General features: G+C 42.8%; 1 protein-coding gene across 2 annotated transcripts in view; it reads left to right on the top strand.

The window, feature by feature from the left end:
- The window catches only part of ANKRD2 (ankyrin repeat domain 2), a 473,877-nt gene that overhangs the window by 192,779 nt on the left and 259,980 nt on the right, over positions 1-21,118 (top strand). For both annotated transcript variants that reach the window (XM_069611571.1, XM_069611570.1), the window contains one exon: positions 9,635-9,742. In XM_069611571.1, the coding sequence (XP_069467672.1) occupies positions 9,638-9,742 (105 nt within the window). In that variant the 5' untranslated portion in view covers positions 9,635-9,637. The remainder of the gene's footprint in view (positions 1-9,634; positions 9,743-21,118) is intronic.

Genomic DNA, 21,118 nt, shown 5'->3' with positions numbered 1-21,118 from the left:
CTGAGGATACTCACTACATAGGTTTGAACAGAACCGTCAGGGATTCAGGTCAGTCAAGATTTCTGGACAGGAATTCTGCTGGGCACACCAGACTGGACAGCAAGGCACTCTGGTCTGCAATCAGCAAGGCATTCTGGTCCCGCACGGTAGGACTGGACTGGATCTGCAATGGCTCTCTGGTCAGAGCACAGCACGGCACTACTGGGCTTGGTCTTTGGATTCTGGCAATGATTCTTATCAGGAAAGCAGTTATAGCACAGCCAGGCTGTTCTTTGGTTCCCCTTAGATGTCTGGGGTAAATTCTGGTTTCTGGAATTTTAAGGCCAAGCTGGGAATGGTTCAGCTTTAGAATGGGCCTTTCTGTTTGCCAACTCTCTGGAGTCTGGAGCAAGGTAGATGTCAGGTCCTCTGGCAGGGTGCTCTGCCAGCAATCAGTTGGTGGTTGAATATGTGTGTTTTCTAAGCCCTCAGCTGTCTCTATTTATGCATTTAATAAGGGGGCATGTATGCTGAATTATCCTAAGCGCACCCCCTAGGTAGGCTATTGGCTGGAATCTGCTCTCTCCCTTGATTGGAGGAGAAACAGTGTGTCACCCAGATGATGTGGTTTTATGAGGCAAAACCTCCTTCCCTTTGCCTTTTGAACATGAAATCTACTTTTGGTATAATACATCTTTACATGTGTACAATCTTTATACCAATAACATACATAGATCTCATATTTTGTGGAGCAAACCCTCTTCCAAGCCCCGTTTCTGTGGGATCTTGGATCTGGATTTGACAGACTTTCGCACTTTGTGTCCCGGACACAATATCTAATTTGTCAAAAAATTGGTACATATGTGCGCATTGTGTATGGGCATAAGTGTGTGAAATTTCATGCTTCTGACATAAATACATTTGCTGTAAAGCCAGAATTTTCACTGTGCCTTCCCAGAACATCGCACAGTTCTGGCATCTTTTAAAATGTGCACCCAAAAATCACATTAACAATGCTATTAATTCTATAATTTTTTACAAATTTGCACAGTCATTTATCAGCCTTATTCAAAAATATGCCTTCTGTGCTTGTGAATCCACAAGTGGTCGTCTGTCACCGCCTCCTTTCCTCCTGGCAGGTCTGAAGCAATCCACCCTCTTCCTTCTGGGAGAGGCCACTTTTGACACTTCCCAATCTGCATATCCTTTCAGCCTAGGAAGGTCCATTGTCTCTTTCTGGTGCAGCCCAAGATCTCCTCCCCTGATTTAATTCTCACAAAGGTATGACTTCCTGTCCTTGGTGGGAAGCAGGAGAGAGATGCCTTTTGTTGGGGGGAGGCTGTGGAACTGGTTTGGGTGGCTTTGAGGTCAGCTTAAATTCAATGTCATTTTCTTACATTTTTCTTGGTTTAAAACAAAACCTGCAATTTTCACACAAGCAGCTATAACTCTTATTCTAGCTTCTGAACCATGGAAATTAAATAGTTATAATCTAGGTTCCTCTTAATAACAGGTCACTTAATTTCCAGACATTTGATTTCAATTGCACAAGTTTAAACATCTGATGCAAACTAATGACAGCTGTCATACAGGCGCCCGCTGGTACTGCACCCATATTTTGACAGATTTTCACAGGCAAGCACACTTTTTACTGTGGATATTTTGATGACAGATTCCACTTTCCATGACATTGTAGGTTCATAATGATTTCTTAAAGGAGGTGACGGGTAACACCCAGCAAGGATATTGGATGTTTTGTGGTGTTTTGTACCAGTAGTTTGTATTTTCAGCGACCAAGAAAAAGGGATTTAAGAACAGTGGAATGTTTCAGCAGTGAGGTCTCCGTTCCACCACTGACACAGGGAAGGTAGATTTGGCAGCCATCTTTTTGTGCTTGGTAGAGCGCAATTTCCTTAGGTTTTGGCGCGCATGGGGTTTCCACTGCCATTTTGCGGATTCTGGTGCCGCCAGCACACAGTGATGCCGCAGGGCAGAGCAGAGTGGGTTAAAACATCCCACACTTAGATTTAGGAAAATGTTTCTGTATTTAAAATATGTTTCTTGTACTTTTGTAAAGTGCTGCCGTCTTTGAATTAATGGGTTCATCGCAGATATTCAATGATCTCCTTATTTTAATCAGTATCACAATATGGTGATTTAAAACTGAAAGGCCTGCAGAAAGTTAATGCAGCAAATTCTAATTTCTTGACCAGGTATGGTAAGGGACTGGATTTCTAACCATTACCTCCACCCAACACTCACGCTTGGCCGAACATATGTGCACAGTGTTGTCCTCTTTAATCTGTAAAATACATTTTGTTTTCATCTGTGTTAGGAGCATGATATGTTAAAAACAGGCTTAGGCATGTGTTCTCATGTTCTGCAGTACAGCCATTCTATGCCATCATTTTGAATTGAGGTCCAGACAATGCACTGGAATAATGTAACCGCCACAATACAAGGGCAGAGGAAACTCTGGCTCTTGTAAAAAACCTTGACTTTATCAATATAGAACATCTCGTTTGGCTGCAGCACCATCAATAGGGACCAGCCCATCCACTGAGCATCATTCAAATATTCATATAACACTGCACAAGGGACACAACACACTTTGCTAATTCAAGGATGTATTTAATATATTTGTATGTCTTTAGCTAAAAGGATTTAACCAATATATTTGTGTGCTATCTGCCTTGAAAAAGCCCAGCAGGGTGAAACTGGTGGCCATGCAGTTGGCAAACCTTCTTTAATTGCCTGTAACTGGTGTTAGACAAAGTTTGCATGCAGTACCCTCTGGGACCACTACACACAACTATGACTACAGGTGTAAGCAAAACCCACCTTTGGTATAAGTTTGTACCACACATTTTTTGGTAGTTAGCTGAGCAGCCAAGCTTATCTCAAGAGGGAATGTGAGCTGTAATGCTGTTACACAGAGGTCTAAAATCACAAGCATTCAAATAGACTCTTATACTCAAGGTTTCTTTGTAAAAGACTTATTAATTTATTACACAGTCAGTTAGAAAATATTCACTAAAAGGAGGCACAAAAATATTGTACAGTACTTCACACTATCCGGTTCTGAGGCATTTAAACTACTTTGAAGGAGGAGCAAAATGGCATAAATTAATAAAAACGAATAGTAGAGTTATTCCTAAACACTGCAAATAGTTTGGGTTTATCAGAGGAGTTGGTCCAATGCAATAGGTAGGTCAAATTCAATGGGCTAGAGTCTTGTATCAGTAAAAATGGTTCTGGTAGTTAAACGGAAAAGTCTTTGCCACGGTTCTCAGAAGTAGTTCATAGAAGAAAGAGTTATAGGTTGGGTCACAAGCTGACTAGGCCTGCAAGTTGCCAAAGTTTCACACACTTTCACAGTGAGAGGTAAGTTCTATTGGTTGGGTTTTCACAGTCCCTTATATTGAAGAAAAAAATGCAGCTGAAGACTTCTGTTCCTGGCAGTTCCTGCAGATCTCACTGTTCATGAGCCTCAGTCGTTGGGACAAGAGGGAGTATGTCGGGACTCTTGCAATGCACGGGGACTGGCCACAAAGCTGGTATATTGGCAAATCTTCGATTCCGGTAGCTGTAGTCAAGCACACAAACTGGTGTCCTTCTCCCTGACTATTCGGTTTCCTGCAACACGCTGAGGAAAATACAACCAGCTCTGAGAATGGTATCCAGGTGGATTACGAGTTGATTGGTCAAACTAACTCAAAGGGAGAAGTCATTCTTGAAGGGCTTCTATGTCAAGATAAAGTTGGGGATTCGGACCTGCAGCAGGGCTTCACCGGGCAAACCAATGATCCAGGAGTTGCAGCAGCCGTCCTCTTCTAGCTCATCTTTGGTTCTTTCGTTCCAGTGGTCGACTCTGCCTTCCAAGCCTAGAGACGTGCCTTTTATTTAGTTTTCTCCCATTCATTCCAGCCTAGCTGCCACTCACCCAACAGGGTGGCTGTCCTTGCTGGACAGTCAGCCAGCCAATCACGCCAGAGTGCATTTGGGTCTCCTAGGAGACTAAGCACAGGGAGTTTCGGGCACCTCCCTCACTTCCTGCCCACCCCAGACACTCAGGCGCCAGAGGCCGTCTTCAGTCCTGAAGCCCGCCAAAGGTGTAGGAATAAATGGACCAAACCTAGTTTAGCGTGCAGAGACAAACTCTAGAAGGACCTTTCCAAAAAGAAATGGCAAAAAAAGAAGACCGGGACCCGTTTAAACAATGGAGGCTCAGACGCCATCTTGAAAAACATGGCTCCAGCGATTTAACGCTACCGGTGTTCGTGGTCGGGAAAAATCATGGTAGTTCGTTGTAAAACCACTGCCACCAGCCATTTTGAGAGGAAAGCATTGGACTGCTACATGAGTTTCTAGACATAGGGGATACTAGGTAACCTCTCCAGCACTCTATTGTAAGATAGTGTGTGCTGGGTCTAGGAATTTGAAAAGACTAGTAAAGTCAATTTCACTTTACTTTCTCTGGGAAACAGTTTAACCCAGAGAAGGTATTTAAACCTCAGGATAGCCTAAATGGCTTCTCTGTGTCACAGCACTGAGGGTGCTGTGTGACACACATGAAAAGATGATGCCTATGGAGTTGTCTAAAACTCCATAATCAAAGAACACAAGAGTAAAACACACACCAAAATACATGAGAGAGTGGGAAAAAAGGCTCACACTCTCTCCAGGTAAAAAAATCAAGTCCGCAAAATCCAGCAAAGTTGCTCGGGGTCTCTAAGGTGAAGGGAATTGGCACATTTATGAGAATTCTCTAACAACTGGCAAGAACAATTATTCTTTAATTTATATCTTTTACATAAGTTGATGTATAGGCAAACGTTATTTAATAGTTTGTAGGTCCAAACATTACAGAAGTTGATGCATAGATTTCAGGATGTCACTTACTAACAATCTTACGAACAAGTCATGAGTATCAAGTTAGAAGAGGTAGTCCATGTTAGTTTATGAATTTAATAATTTATTTTACTTTTGGAGCACCTGCACAAGGGTGAAGTACTACTGCATTTACTAGATTTTTTCATTGTAAGCTACTCTCCAGGCAGTAGCAGCTCCATTTTCCTAAACATAACTTTAACGCACAGGCGCAGCCTACTGGTCCAAACAACCGGCCCAAGCTTACGTACTAATTCCTTGGTGTTGCTTCAAAGCACTCCGTGACATTGTAAACCTGCAGAAATGTAAAACAATAAGAGTGGTGATATGGAGACAGGTTTCTTCCTTTGTCCTGCTGGGATAACATATATGTTGTTCATATTGATGTCTAGTTGACCAACATACACTGTAGGTGCTCACCCCTGACATGAGGTAAGCCTGCAAGTCATAACCTAAATGCCAGAAAGGCACAATCAGCTATTAATCATTAGATGGTGAATACATTGAGTAGCAAGGCATTTTGTAATAATATCATCTGTTTGCACAGTGCTTTGAAGCAGCATGACACGCTAGATGAAAGAAACTGTTCATAAATAAAGACCAGATTTTCAAAAAAGAAGATTAAAAAGCAGAATTAAAATTGTGTTCCATCATAGGTTGACGTAGACTACTATGGTGATGATTTGGTACAGTATAAAATCTTCATAACCTAACATAACATGTGCCGTAGTCAAGATATTGTCAGGTAAAATGCAACAGTAGATTTCTTGGGAAACTCACAACTTACTCAAGTGTTTACACGTGCATTTATTTATCAATCGGGACATTTTAAATAGCACATTATTGATGCATTGGAGGGTGCTTATGGCATGTGATTGCAGCAGCTACACATGCAGGGTTATATCTTACCGTATAATGACTGTGTGACGCATATATTAGCATAATTGGGGCACTCGAGGTTGCACTTAACATTTGAGGGCCAAAACCGAATGGCGTTGACAAAGCTTGTTCTCTGAGCTGTGTATGTGTCACGGACTGCAGCTGTTTCATGCGAGCTTCATATTCAATCAGTGAGTGTTCACTGACATCAAAACTAGGGGATTGCAGCAATAACCCCTGAACAAGGGGATGATAGCTATTCACACTCTGTGCCCCCCCTGCGGGCGCAAATGGTATAGATGTTTTAATTTGATGGGGAAATTGCTCCCCGCATATTACGGCAGTCCAATCACTCATCACAAAAAGAAAAACAAAGATGACCTGTGTTATAGTAACTAGAAAACAGGCTAAATCCCTTTATATTTCTATGGGGGCCGGCACAGACATCGAGCGATTGCGGCAGCTGGAGCGGGAAGCCCCGGGCCAGCAGGTAAGTCTTTGGGACAGGGAGGGAGTAAGGGGGTGTGTGATGTCATGGGGAGAAGGACCAGGGGAGGGAACAGGGATGGGTCGGGGTGCGAGCCACAAAAGCACAACAAATAAATATGGCAGCACTCTGGCTAGGGTGCAGGTGGATGTGAGAACCCAGAGACACACTAGCAGGTTCTGGCCATGTTCCCAGGCACCTGATTGGCTAAGCGCTATTCCCTGGGTTCAAATATTGCATAATCGACCAGTTGTGATGTGACAGATAGTTGATTACAAAGATAGTATGTTCTAATAAATATATGTACATTATGTTAAACTTGGTTGTATAATACCATTAAGAGTATTTGTTATTTAAACTTTTTATGGTACTTAAACATATGCAATATTACTTCCTAAAGTTCTGCTCCTTTCCCGAGTTAAAAATAACACATTTAAGGATACAGAAACCCCTTCAGCCTAGCCCCTTCTGTGATGGTAGATGTATATCGCAAATAAGAATACCTAGGCCCTTTCTCGTTAGGTAGAATTGTGATTGCCCTAAACTAGCGGACAAGAAGTGCTAGAGAATGAACTCAGAGGTGGACATTTACCTGTGGTGTCATGTCTTATTTAGTTTGTCTGTCCTCCTGCGCTTTCTCTATTGGCGGCATTCCATCAGTGCTTTCTTTCCACTTTCCCATGATCTCATGCAACTTGTGGGGTGGCCTCCATCCTTTCCCTCCATGTCCTCAATTTTTCTTCCAATTGTGTTAGACGGTCACCACTCTCCTCCCGCGGTTACGTCTCCGCTCCTCTTCGCTCTACAGACAGACGTCTGCCTCTCCCCCAACTGAACAAAGTGATGCATTATAAAGTGAAATAACTCGTGTCTGTGGGTGCTGTTCAGATACTAAACATAGAGCTTCACAGGTAACATTACACCAGAAACTCACTGCCTCATAATTTGGATCAAAATAGATCCTAAAGAAAATAAAGCCTTTGCCCCCGTCCCCCAAATCCTTCTTCCTCAGTCCGTCCCTCCATGCTGAACTTGACCCCATTCTTCAGTCAACCATACCATCCTGCACCCCTCTTGCCACATTAGCCCACACATCATCCAATCCCTGAATTGGATCATCCTTAGAACTCATGTTTTTAACAAGTCCCCTATCCATAGTGTCTTGCCTTCATGCTTCCAAACCAAAGTAGTCCATGAGATCCTGGGCTGACCCTTTGTCCTCTTCCAACTACCGCCCAATATCCCTGAGACAGTGATCTTTGATAGGCTCATCCTGCTCTTCTCTTTAAATTAGCTCCAAATGTCCTCATAATCTAGAACCCACATGGGAAACTGCCTCCTCCAATGTTTCAACTTCATGAAGTTGCCTAAGCATCACCACCTTTCCGACCGTCTCATCCTTTTCTTCTTTCTTGCCACTTTCAGCATTGTTGCCCACAGTATGCTCCCAGAAGCCATGTCCCACCTAGGTATAACTGACCAGGACTCTCCTGGTTCTCCCCTTGCTTTTTACTTGTGTAACGTAATGTTCCAAAATGTGAAATAGACTGGATACAATGAATTGAACATTTTCTCTATAAAAACTTCATGTCAGCGGTGGTCTGGATTTGTACTCCCATTAACAATCTTCATTGGCTGGTTTATCTTCATCTGAGTCATAGTCCTTCTCAAACAATTCTTTCCTTTGGTCCCTCTTCCTTTCAGAGGGAATCTTTGTCCCAGAATTTGACTTCTCTCCACTCTTAATGCCTTTGGGTTACCGGGCTGCTTCGCCTTCTAACACCATTTGGCTTTACTATTTCCTATTCTAGAGCTGCCACTTTAGAGGTTCTGGGCTTTGGCCTTACTGGGCACTCTCACATTGACAACTACTTTCTAATCTTGGGCTTTCAACCTCGGATGGAAGACTTCATTTAGGCTTCACAGGGTATCCCAATAATTTACCTATAGCTATTGAGCCCCACAACTACCAACACGTGTTAACATTTGTTTCCCATTTGTTTTCAGTCTCCCACCCGACTCTCTTCTTAGTCCTCAAGCAATCTCAACTTCTTTAATCTTCCCAGGGTAACTTATTCACAATGCTTTGACCCCTCCTAAATTCAGAGTGTTATCTCCTTTTTCAGTGTTCTTGATCCTCTCAGGTTCAAGAGTTATTCATGTCTCAAGTGTAAAACTGAGGCCAATATTTGAGAGCATGTAAGTCCTCTTTTTTGATAAAGGGGGGCATGTGGATAAGGACAAGGAATTTAGAGCAGTAGTCAAATTCCACAGAAAGCTACCCATCTTTTACACACTCTGGTCATGGGTGCTCAATAGCATAATTGTGAAAAACCGTTTTCCATTACTCTAGCAGAATCACGTGGTCAGTACAAGTTATTACCCTATTTTATTCAAATACATCGTTAAACCACTCAATTAACCAATCTTATTGCTGTGCTCCTTTGGATCCTTCTTCAGGACACAGGATATTAAAGGGAAATGTGGATGTTACACGTTTCTTCTAGTGCAAATAGTCATGCACTTTGAACACTAGAAAGTAACATAAAAACAACATTTTAAAAAACTGCTCTTTACCATTGAAATTAAAATAACATGAGCATAGCCCAATATTAACTGACCTTCAATTTCTTAGTTGTGAGTCAAGCTGATTATGCGAAGGTGCCATTAGAGGCTGTCTAGTTTGTTCATCTGATTTTCAAACTGTACTGCAAGAAAAAGGTTCTATAATGCTTCATACCTGAGCTCGGTTTCTAAGCGCAGATCTGGGTCACAAACCGCTGTTGCTCTGTTTGGTCTTAGTTACAAGACCGGCACGTTGCCCCTGTGCTATCCTCCGGCACCATTAACCCCACGGTCTCTGCTTCCTAGTGCAGTGTCCCCTAAGCGTTTATGTATCTGCCCGCAATTTATTAATAATGTCTGCATGTCTTTGATATTGCACAAACCACCATGCACATGAATGTTTAGTCAACAAGCGGATTCCAGAATGTCGGCAGTAAATAACGCCAGTGAGGGCATTCCCGCTTACCCCTACATACAGGAAGTTAATTGGCATGGAAATAGTGAGGTCAGGTAAGAGGTGTCCAGGGGTTAACCCCAATAAGACAAAAGGGATGGCACCACCGATGCATGTTTAGCACTGGCATTGTAATGGATTTGAATGTTGCTGGGGAAGTAATGTTACTGTGGCATCACACTGTTGTTTCTTTGCTTTTCACTGCTCTATGCGGGCAACGCTGCTAGGAAACCTTGCAGGGAACTGGCCGAAATGGCTGGAATACAGTTGCCAATGGGCTTTTCCAAGCAGAAAGCTTGAGTTCTATAATTAGGTTTCTTGTTGTGTTTAATTACTGCCGAAGAACTGACACTGTGCCTGTTTAATTTGATTCTATGCAGAAAATGAAAGGACGTTCCCGCAAAACTGGCCTGGTTAATATTGAACACTTGGATTTACAGGAAGAGAAATACAATCAACCATTAGACAAAGGGGTTGCCAAACTTCAGGTAAGAGAAACAAAGATGGCCATTTCCTTTACAGAAAGGAAAGGAGCAATGTTCATTTCCTTTATAGAAAAGAACGGATGAGTGAATAAAGTGTGTTACTATGCTACAGCACAAGTCTCCCAGCGGATCTTTAAGTGCCCCAGCCAAACCAGGTTTAGAGGATAACCAGTGTGTAAACATCTCCCATTTAAGTTAATTTCCATATTATTCGAAAGCATATGGTGTGGGTATCCTGAAAACATTGTGCAGATTTCACTAAGGAGGAATGTATTTGGAGCCCACTGTGCTACATGTTATAGCGGTACTGGGTAACCTGAATATGTTATTGGTCCCTTGGACTAGATGGATCTGTTGTTCATTGTGAATTGGGATGGATGTGAGAAAAGAAAGTTCTACTGGTCTGCCTATTGTCATAATAGTGAATGGTGCAAGCTCAAAAACAGGATACAGCCGCCAACACGCTGGGAATCTCAGCTCAGTAATTCAATAATTCACTCACATGAATTCAAAACCATAGGAATATAGATCTAACCGGAGCTCCGCTGCAGATTCCCCAATTAATACATGATTGGCTTGCTATTCTCATCCTGTGCTCTCAGATGTTACGACCAGACCATGTATTGTTGATAGATGGATGGATCAGTTCATTGGGGGGTGATGTATTCTCCCGAGATGGACTGTGGTGTTGTGTGGCTGCGTTTACGTAAACAAGGCTGTCTCTTTCTGGATGGGTGGGGGAATCCTCTTCCTTATATGATATTTCAACATCTGTATGATTGCTTGAGTTGGAATGCCTTGAGCTCGGCTTTCAATTTCTGATTTTTGGTCTCCAGAATGTGTTAATATTTGTACTTTTGGATAGATACTAATTTCTTCAATTTGGCAATCTTTCAAATTTCAATTACGCTGACTATGAAGAAGAAAAATAGGGACTCGCATGAGTGATTTACTAGATGTGAAATTGGAAGCAGTGCTCTAACCAAGAGCTAGTTATTTTATTTTTTACTTTTTTTTATTAGTGCTTACAGTTTGTTAAAACTGTTCCACGATATACATTAAAACACATATAGTATACAAATAATAACATATTTGACATAAGGCTAGTTTGTCTTCCATTCTTAATCATTTAAAAAAAATTATAAAAATCTTTAAACAACACAATTGATCTTTAAATATCACAATTCAATACTAAGACTTTCATTTTTCCCTATTCCTTAAATGCCCCATAATACATATCTCCAACCACCCCGAAGGAGCTGTATCGCAGACATTCTCCCCTAATGCCTGATGAATTAGTTTAAAGGTTTTGATCAGTGCTATAGTTAAAGATGCTGATCCACCCCTGATCAACTTTGCCCAGAATCTCTCACTCATGATATAATTAGGGTACTTGGAGAATTTTTCAAAGGTGACCATTCCCCAGGACAAAGTACAAGAGCTGATTGTAAACCAGTCATGAAGGGTTTCAATGTTTGATGTAATCTTATAAAAATAGATTCCAATATATATATATATATAGTTGGGAAACTTTGTCAGGTAGGATGGCAGACAGGATGGTGGGTGCCTATGTATCTGGCCGAAATTTGGATATAATTTATTTTTCGCTATTTTTTCTTGGTCCCTAGCCCATCCCATTAATTAAATTGTTTATATACATTACAAGGGTTGGTTGCTTAACAATTTTTGTATCTATTTGTCGTTGAGGATGTCTTCAGACTCTTGTGAAAAATGGTTTAAAGCCTAATCCCCTTTGGCTACTAGCGTTTCATGTAGATCTACAAATAAAGAATTTGGTGAAGTAACTAACACTTTATCATTATTATTATTATTGTTACATTTCTTATAAAGCGCAACATGCCCTGAGGTCTCAGTGTGCACAGATCCAGAGCGAGGAAGTACACACACTCAAGCTTGTACCTCCAAAGCCTTTTAGCTTGTATCTTCGGATGACAAGCTTATTGGTGCCATTAGAGCGTAGTTTTCTATGTTCAGGTGCCTTTTGGGTGCGTGTTTTAAGGTATTCTGGATCTTTTGCAGAGATAGGCATGTGAGTAAGAGTCAGGATCTTATGTGTGAGGCAGTGACATACTGGCAGCCAGTGCAAGGACTTTCTGGCTTCAGATATGTGATCTCTGCTGTTTTTTCCAAGGACAGCTCTAACAGCCCCGTTCTGAACCACCTGTAGTGTTCTGATGCTACCTCTGGTGGTACTAATCAACATACTGTTGCAATAATCAATGTGAGAATTAACTAAGGCAGAGGCAACTGATGCAAGGTTAGTAGTTGTGAGATAAGGTTTGATTTGGTGCAGGAGTTTATTTACATAGGCTCATGAAGCTTTTATCTGTAGGACATGTTTTTGCATAGTAAGCCCGGCATCCAAGAATACACGAAGTGTCTTGACTTGATTTGAATGGAACAATTTGCAATCCCGAGGTGGCTGTATCTACTGTCCATCGTTTTTTAGCCGTTTTTAGCCGATTTGCCGAGACAAAAGGCATTAGCTCGGTTTTTTCATTATTTAGAGCGAGAGTTTATGACCATCCAATTTTGGATGAGGTTGTAGACTCTGTTTACATTCGCAGTATCGAGATCATGGTTGCCAGATAGCTCAACCACAAGTTGAGTATCATCAGCATAATTTGTGTATTTTACATCTATACCATCAAGCATGTCAAATAGGGGACATATATAGATATTGAATAAAGTAGGCGAGAGGCATGCGCCTTGTGACACACCACATGCTAAGATCTCTGGCTGTGATTGAAAACCACCTATAGCAACCCTGGCTGATCTAGAACTCAGGAAAGATGACATCCATTGTATGGTCTGCCTGGAATAATTAGTGAGAGTGCTCAAACCCTCCAACAGCAAAGAGTGATCCACCAAATCAAAAGCTGCTGAGAGGTCAAGCAGCATCAATAGGGCAATTGTACCCTTTTCAGGGATCTCAAAAAGGTTGTCTCTCATATTTAATATTGCAGTCTCTGTCCCATGCATAGCACGAAACCCGGACTGGTGGACACCCAGTAAATTATTGTCATTAATGTGTTTATGTATTTGGAGATACACCGCCCTGTTGAGGGCCTTCAACAAAAAAGGTACGGTGGTAATTGGACGATAATTCCCAACCACATCAGGATCGAGAGTTAGCTTCTTAAGGCATTAAGGTACCACCCCACATGAAAAAGAGGAATTCATGATTTTCCTAACTAGGGGGCAAGGCACTCAATAGGTTCCATGCATTAAAATCGCAGACCCATTATACCATTTGAGGGGAACAGGGGACACCCCTGCAACCCCTGCTCCCTTTAAATGGTATAATGGGGTACACCTTTACCGGGTCAAACCACAGCATTTTTGCCACGATATTTTGCACAGGCGACATTTTTGCCGCAATTCTTTTACTGCATACCACTGAATACAGTCCTTGACAATCATGCCTGGGCAGGTGTTGCCAGGACAAACGGTGTGTTTCAAACCTGAGATGATGTCTAGGAGAGTATCATTAGTATGGGGACTGAGAGCGAATATGGTAATAGAGACGGAGGCATCAGTGAGGTCGTTCAAACATCGTGAGAAGTGGAATCTTGACGTTGTGCATTAATAGTGTCCTGGTGAGATGTGATCTTAATAGCAAAGCCATCTTGGATTCTCTTACACCAGGTGTCGCTAGATTGCATTGGGCTATAAGGGGTGGGTTTTCTCTCCAATTCTTTAAGAACTAAAAAAAGCTCTTTCTTGTCAGACTTTGTCTTGGAAATTCTAGAGTTGAAGTTATCCTTTTTTGCAGTCAAGATTGCCTGTTTATAATCCAAGGCGGTAGCTTTTTATTTAGCATGTGTAAGGGGGTGAGGATCTTTTCTCCAGGTTCTCCCTAGTAGTCTCTTACTTTTCCTACAATTTAGGATATCTGGGGAAAACCAGAATTTGTTGTGTGCTTCAGATTTAGGTGATTTGATTACAACTGGAGCGAGTTTGTCAATAGCTGATGATGTAATTTGCAAAGATCATAGTAAGAATGTTTATATCATTAGTTTGAGGAAGGTTTGTAATCATGGGGCAACAAGTTGTTCCAAGGCCTCGGATGTGACATTACGTAGATTTCTAGTTCTGATTTTATGTCTCTGGTTTGTATTGACCTTTTGGTATGGTGCGGGAAGTACTAGTTCAAAGGTTATTAGACAGTGATCTGACCAAGGACATAGGGAAATTGTAGGAGTAGGAGTTTCCAAACTACGAGTCAGTACACAGTCAAGTATTTGACCAGAATTATGTGTAGGCACGTTGAAACAATGTTCTTGTTGTACAAGCGCTTTATAACTATCCAATAAATAAATATAATTTGATTTAATGACATTTCCCTGGCCTCCGTCATTAAAGATTGCGCTGGTGAGCTAGCCCACTTCATAGCCTCACACATCAACACTTCCTTTACCTCTGGCACAGTACCCACCAACCTCAAAGACGCATGTGTCCTCCCGCTTCTCAAAAAGCCAACACTTGACCCAAGCATCCCCACCAACTATCGCCCAATCAAAACGGTCCCCTTCCTTCTCAAAATTATGGATAGCGCAGCGTACTTACAAATGCAAAAGTACCTCAAAACGTACCATCTTCTGGGATTACGCCAATCAGGCTACCGGCAAGGACTTGGAATGGAATCCACACTACTTGACTTAAAAATGCAAATGATGAACACAAAGATAATGGCAAACTGGCCCTCCTCCTCCTGCTTGACCTCTCAGCTGCTTTTGACTTGGTGGATCACACCATCCTCTGTCAGCACCTGGCCTCAGCAGCCCACTTCTACCCTAAAGCAATAACATGGGTTGAATCCTTTCTGTCCAATAGAACTATGAGAGTCTTCTCGCCGTCAGCACTGCCTTCCCGGGTCTAGTCACCTGCGGTGTCCCCCAAGGCTCTTGTGTCTCACCCACACTATACAATATCTCCACAAAGCCCCTCTCCGAGCTCCTTGACTCTATGGGTATCTCCTACACTAATTATGAGGATGATACCCAAATTGTTCTACCCATCAGAGGCAATTACGATACTGACTCTAACTCACTCAACACCATTTACCAAGTTGACCAGGCCTGGATGGCTGCACACTGCTCTGCCTCAACGATGAGAAGACCGAGCTGCTGCTCATTGGATCTCAAATTACCTAAACAAATTTGACAAAGCCTAAACATCATTTACCATAGATGGCAACTCTATCCCAGTCTCCAAAGAAGTCAAAACCCTTGGGGTTTACCTAGATTCTTCCCTCACACTAACCAGACAGGTCAATGCCATAGCCTCATCCACAGCCTACACAACTAAACTTCTCAATGCCGGAAGACCTTTCCTCTTCACTGACAGTTGCATCACGCTAGCAAGAGCCCTTTAGTGTCCATACTTGACTACTGTAATTAACCTCTTTGCAGGAACCTCTTTAGGCAACATAAAAAAATGACACACCATACAAAACAATGGCCTTAGAGCAGCATTAAACATGCGCAAAAACAATCAAATCTCAGCGTCAAGAAGACGCGTCCACTGGCTGGCTCCCTATTCATTAGAGAATCCATTTCAAAACTTTCACGTTAACTCATACTTTTTTTGGCTCACACGGCCCCTAAATGTCTATCAAATAAATTCAAGAAATCACAATCAAACCGACCAACTGGGGCCTCCCACCCCCAACTATATTCTACTCCCAGATTCAAACTGCAAAAAGCAGGGGGACGCAGTTTCCCTGTGGTGGAAGCAAAATACTGGAACACACTACCACCACATCTTAGATCCAAAACCTCCTTATGGACCTTATGCAAAGGCCTCAAAACCTGGCTCTTGTCACAAGCTGTATAACACTGACACTGCATCCTTGATAATCAATGTACTTCATAATCCCTCAAACTGCTTGCTTTAATCTGTGTAATTGTACCTTGTACACCTTTTCACTGTGCCCCATATATAAATTAACTGCGCTCTTTGTAACCAGAACCTGGATGCCTTCGGGTTTGGTGCGCTTTATAAATGCCCAAAATAAATACATTAATTAATTAAAACCAATAACCTGGAACGAAGGATGTAAGGAAGTTGCAAGATGATCCTTACAGTTGTAGTCCCATAGATTAAAATCTCCCAAGACAGTGGCAGGGGAGGGGGATTTTGCAAGAACTGAAAACAAGGCTATTAACTGTTCCTGAAAACTAGGTGTGACGGATGATGGGCGGTAAAGAACACAAAGTAACCTAAATGTAACACTTATCCTATCTACCATAAATATTGTAATATTTGTAGCAATTTGCGAAAGTCCACCGCCCAGTCAGTGGTATGGCACGCAAAGTTCGAAATTTTCCAATTTCCCAACGCGCTTGTCAGGGCCTACTGTCCTTGAGGCTTTGGCTTTTATAATGGCATGCATTACTTTGCTCTGGCTAATTGTATCCCGCCATCCACCCAGGGATGCAATGGAGAACATCAAAGCTGTATGGCTTTGCTTACCAAATTTCTCCATCAGGAATGTTTTCCTTTGGAATTCAGAAATTGAATTCTGAAGGACATAAAACAACATACTATTGCTGTTTATGTACTTCCTGGAAAAATATAAAGATTAAACTTGTTGGCGATAGTCAACATTCTCTGACTGTCCGCATTGTCTGGGCTATGGTGATAGTATATTAGTCAGTTACGGTATGCCTGCTTCAATTTCTTAATTCCCATTGATCAGTCTTCCCCAGATAGAATTGTTCTACTTGATGTTTTGGATCTTTTCCATTGATATATTGTACCATTAAACTGGTGGGACCTTGCTCCACACACACAATTGGAATTGTCACCTTTGTGCTGATCCATTTGAAGAGACATTGAGCATAAGCGGCGGAAATACTTCCCTACATTCTCTCGTCAGAGCTTGCAGTGACATTTCATTCAGAAACATATTATACTTTGCTATAGATGATTGTTACAATTTCATGTGATTTTTCTTTTGAGTTGTAACAATACCAGATGGACTACCCTGACCCAAAGTAGAGTTTATCGTAAAAAAATGCACGAACGCTGGCTGAGCAAAAAGATACTGCCTTTGACCCTATATTAGGAACCAGTCTTTGGGGTACAATAATGTAATTCAGAGTTGATCTAATGAGACTCGTTGACATGTGTGTCTGCCTGGCATATCGCCTTTTATGTTTACATTTAGTTTGTGAAAGGACCATAGGTTCATAATATCAGTCCAAGTGCTCCCATGTTTGAGGTTTATTTTGTGTTACCCCTTTCTGGACTCTTCCATAATATCCCAAGATGGGGTCATACAGTTCAAATCACACATTCACAGGATGTTATTGCAACCATAATTGTGGTACCAGAGTGTAGTAATGTGCTGGTCCCTGCAGAACTATGAGAGTGTCGAATGCTGGGGTGGAATGTTGTGCTTAGAGTGTGGGGATTCTAGGGGACAGTTAGAGAGAGAGAGTGAGCTGGAGTGGATATGCCAGTGTTTCTTTAGTGTTTCTTGCGGCTACGTGTACAACTAGAAAATAAAGTACACCTCTAACTTACCTTGTGTCCTGTGCTGTAATTGAGAGAAGGACCCCATCTCCGTTATTTCACTGGCGACGAGTTTGGAGCTGCTGCAGGGGGGAGCAGAGAAGGGAGAGGCAATGCTCCTGAAGAAACCCATCCAGGGTGTCATCAGCAAAAACGTGCAGGCTGTGCGGTGCAAGTTGGCAGTTGCTGTCCAGCTGCTGCGGGAGGGCGAGCCCCCGAGGTCGTAGGGGTCAGAAGAGAGTTTGGAGTGCATCCAGTGGCGATTTGGCCTAAGCGTTACAGATTTGTGCAGTGCCTGCATTCTGGGTGGAGCAGGCGAGGGGTTGAAGGAGTTGCTGTCATAGTGCCCTGCAGTGTCGGGTGGTGCAGCAAGGATCGGCACAGATGCTGTCAGGCATGTTCTGGTGGCTGTGTGGTGCGGGGCCTGCTGTCCGGGCCTAGCGGGTTGGCTGTGCCTGCAAGAGAGCAGGTTGTGGAGCCCAGTGTCTGGGTGGCACTTAGTCAGAGGGAGCTGGACGCATGTATCCATTGGGGACCTTTGGCCAGCTGAGAGCCTGGTTCATCAGTGGCAGTACCCAGGAGCAACAGGGTGTTCGTCCGGGGCATTCCTGGTCTGGTGAGTCTACGGTAAGAATATCCTTGGTCAGGCATATGTCTGCAGTGGACGGAGAAGATAGAAAACAAAGAGGGGGTCCATTGTCGGAGGGATTTTGATGACATCGCAAGGAGATGAGGAAGCGACGCAGCAGCGTTTCGTGGAACGCACCGTTACCATGGCGCACAGCATGTGTTGCTCTGAAGACATGGAACGCAGAGCTGCCATGGAGCATAGAGTGCGCTCCGTAGAAGATACAGTGCTGATCTTCTTGATTTTGATGAGCGGTTTAACATGGAACAGTTTGTGACAGTGTCTTGCACTGCTATGGTGGATGGTGTAATTGGTAGGGGTACGGAGAGGCAGCATTTGGCTGTCGTGGAGAGTTCATGTGTCGAGTGGGGCCCGGAATCAAGGCAAAAGAGGCACCAAGTCTCCAGTGCATCCATGTGTATGGCAAACTGTCCCATCTGTACAGTTGGTAAACTGTCATGTTAGGAGTTTTGTGAAAGATGCAGCGTTTTTGGGGAACATTTGAGGGAATTTGATCCAGATCTCTGGGGATTTTATGTTTGGTTGAAAGCCCTCACCGTATCAGAAGACTAACATGGTGTTAGGTGTCTAGGGGAGTCTGGTACATTTTTGTTTTGTGGTGTTTGTGGAGTGGCCTCTGGGTTAGTGTTTGTTCGTGGGGTTGCAAATGGGTTGATGTTGTCTAGGGCCTGTAAGTGTTGGGGTGAGTGTTTATGTTGTGGCCCCTGTTACCGCACTAGTGCTCTTTAATAGAGCCAAGTTTATTATGTCTCATGCTTTATTGTGTTGCTTTACTGAGTTTCCATGCCTTAATTTGTATTTCCTTCCTAGGGGGGATGTTTGGACTGTGGGTGTGGAGTGCTTACCTCGTGATACACTCTGTGTTTATTTTTTTTCAATGCCGGCCATTTACATGTCCTTGTGGGACAGTGTTTGTTTTCCTTCTAGTGGACAAATTTGAACATGTGGGTGTGTGCTGTGTTTTCATCCTTTAGGGTGGACATTTCATTGCTGGACTCACAATTATAGTGACCTTTTTCATTCAGGATGGGCATTCAAAATGTTATGTTGTTAATTTTGTATAGAGCGTAGCACGCCCGAAGGCCTCTGTGCGCTAAAGGAGTAGACATATCATGGAACAGCATCATAGAGTCAGTAGAATCAGTAAAAGAGAAAAGTGGACTTAGTCATTGGTACTAAAGAAAAATGTTTTAATGGCTTTCTTAAACCCAGAAAGACAGGAGGCATTGCGAATAGAAGCTGGTATGGCGTTACAGAGAGTGAGGGCCTGAACAGAAAAACAACGGCCCCCAAAACTCTTTAGTTTATACTGCGGAACATAAAGCCTGGAGTTATCAGATGGTCTAAGATTGTGACTAATAGAGGATTTAGCCACCCTGTTAGCTAGGTAAATGTACGCTTGGTTCGAAAGTAATTTATATGATAGGGTATTTTGTGAGAAATACAATGACGAATGGGTAGCCAATGTAAACTTCGTCTTGACTGAGTTACATGTTCGCGCGTACTTAGATTGCAGATTGTCCTGACTGCATTATTTTGGACCACTTGAAGGTATTGGAGGTTTTTCTTGGAGATGCCTGGAAGTCGCCCATTGCCGTAATCTAGGCGAGAACTAATTAGTGCAGTGGCACGAGAGGCAGTGATTTTCATGGAAAAATAAGGTTTAATCTGCTTTAAGAGTTTGTTACCATAAGAACAAGAAGATTTAACTTGTGCCACATGCTGATTCATGGTTAAACCTGAGTCCAGGATAACTCCAAGTGTATTTACATATGGACTATCCGCAGTACAGCAGTCAGAAATCAGAAAATGCGAGTACCGAGCATGCAATTTCTGGATTCTCTGAGGGGAACCCACCATGAGTTCCATTTTATCTCTATTTAATGCTAGCGAATTGGCAATCATCCAACTTTGAATTAAGTCGTAAATCTTATTCACACTGGTGGGATCAGTGTTATAGTCCCCATCAGGTTCCAGCACAAGCTGGGTATCATCCGCATAATTTGTATAGACAATACCCGCGTTATGAAGCATGTCAAACCGAGGGCGAGTGTAGATGTTAAAAAATAGGTGAGAGGCAGGCTTCCCTGTGGCACTCAGCAGGATAGAAATTCTGGAGGTGCCTCAAAATTGCCAATTGCCACCCGTACTGACCTTTGGCCGAGAAATGACTCAAACCAGGCTGTAGAGGAATCTACAAATTTGACTATGTGCGTCATCCTATCAAGTAGCAGTGCATGGTCCACCAAGTCAAAAGCAGATAGGTCGAGTAAGACTATAAGGGCAAGCCTGCCCTTCTCAGCTATTTCAGTCAAGTTTATGTGCAGATCAGAGCTGTTTCCGGACAGACATCTGAAGCACACACTGTAGCAAATGTTCTTGCACTCATGCTGTTGTGTTCGTATGGTCTCTATTTATTTGTGATGTCAGTGGTGTGCAGGTTGGTGTTGGAGTTTGACTATTGGTTACAGTCGGGGAGGTTGTGTGTGCAGTGTTAAGCTGTTGATTACAGCTAGTGTTGGCTGTTGGTTAGTCGTAGGAGTCGTGTGTGGTAATTTTAGGGTGTTGGTTACAGCCAGGTTTTGACTGTTGGCTACAGTCGTGATGAAGAGTTTTGGCTACAGTCGTGGTGAAGAATTTAGAGTTTAGACTGTTGGTTACAGTCGTGGTGTGTGGTGAGTATTGACTGTTGGTTGTAGTTGTGGTGTGTGGTGAGTACAGGCTGTTGGTTACAGTTGTGAGTTTTGAGTGTTGGTTACAGTCTGGTGTGTGGTGAGTTTTAGACTGTTGGTTACAGTCATGGTGTGTGGTGGATATAGGGTGCTGGTAACAGTCAGGAGTTTTGACTGTGGTTACAGTTGTGTGTGTGGTGTGTAGTGAGTTTTAAACTGTTGGTTAGAGTCACAAGGGTGAGTTCAATATTGTGACTGTTGGTTACAGTCATGGTGTGGTGTGTGGTGAGTATACTGTGGGAGTGTATGCTGTTGGTTACAGCTAGGGTTGGCTGTTGGTGACAGCGGGTATTATCAGCTGTTGGTTACATCCAGAGTTGATTGTTTTGCTTATATCATGGAAAGGATGTTGTCGTCTATTTGGATTGGGGGATTTGTTGTGGTTGTCTTGGCACGTTCCCAGTGCTAGGCAAGTTTTAACTCCTGTGTCCGGCGTACGGTATGGGTTGTCTATAT

Source organism: Ambystoma mexicanum, chromosome 8 (genome assembly GCF_040938575.1).
Source record: "Ambystoma mexicanum isolate Mex_15411 chromosome 8, UKY_AmexF1_1, whole genome shotgun sequence".
In the NCBI taxonomy this organism is placed as follows: Eukaryota; Metazoa; Chordata; class Amphibia; order Caudata; family Ambystomatidae; genus Ambystoma; species Ambystoma mexicanum.
The sequence above is the reverse complement of the archived record's forward strand: the minus strand, read 5'-3'. Positions and strand labels throughout refer to the sequence as shown.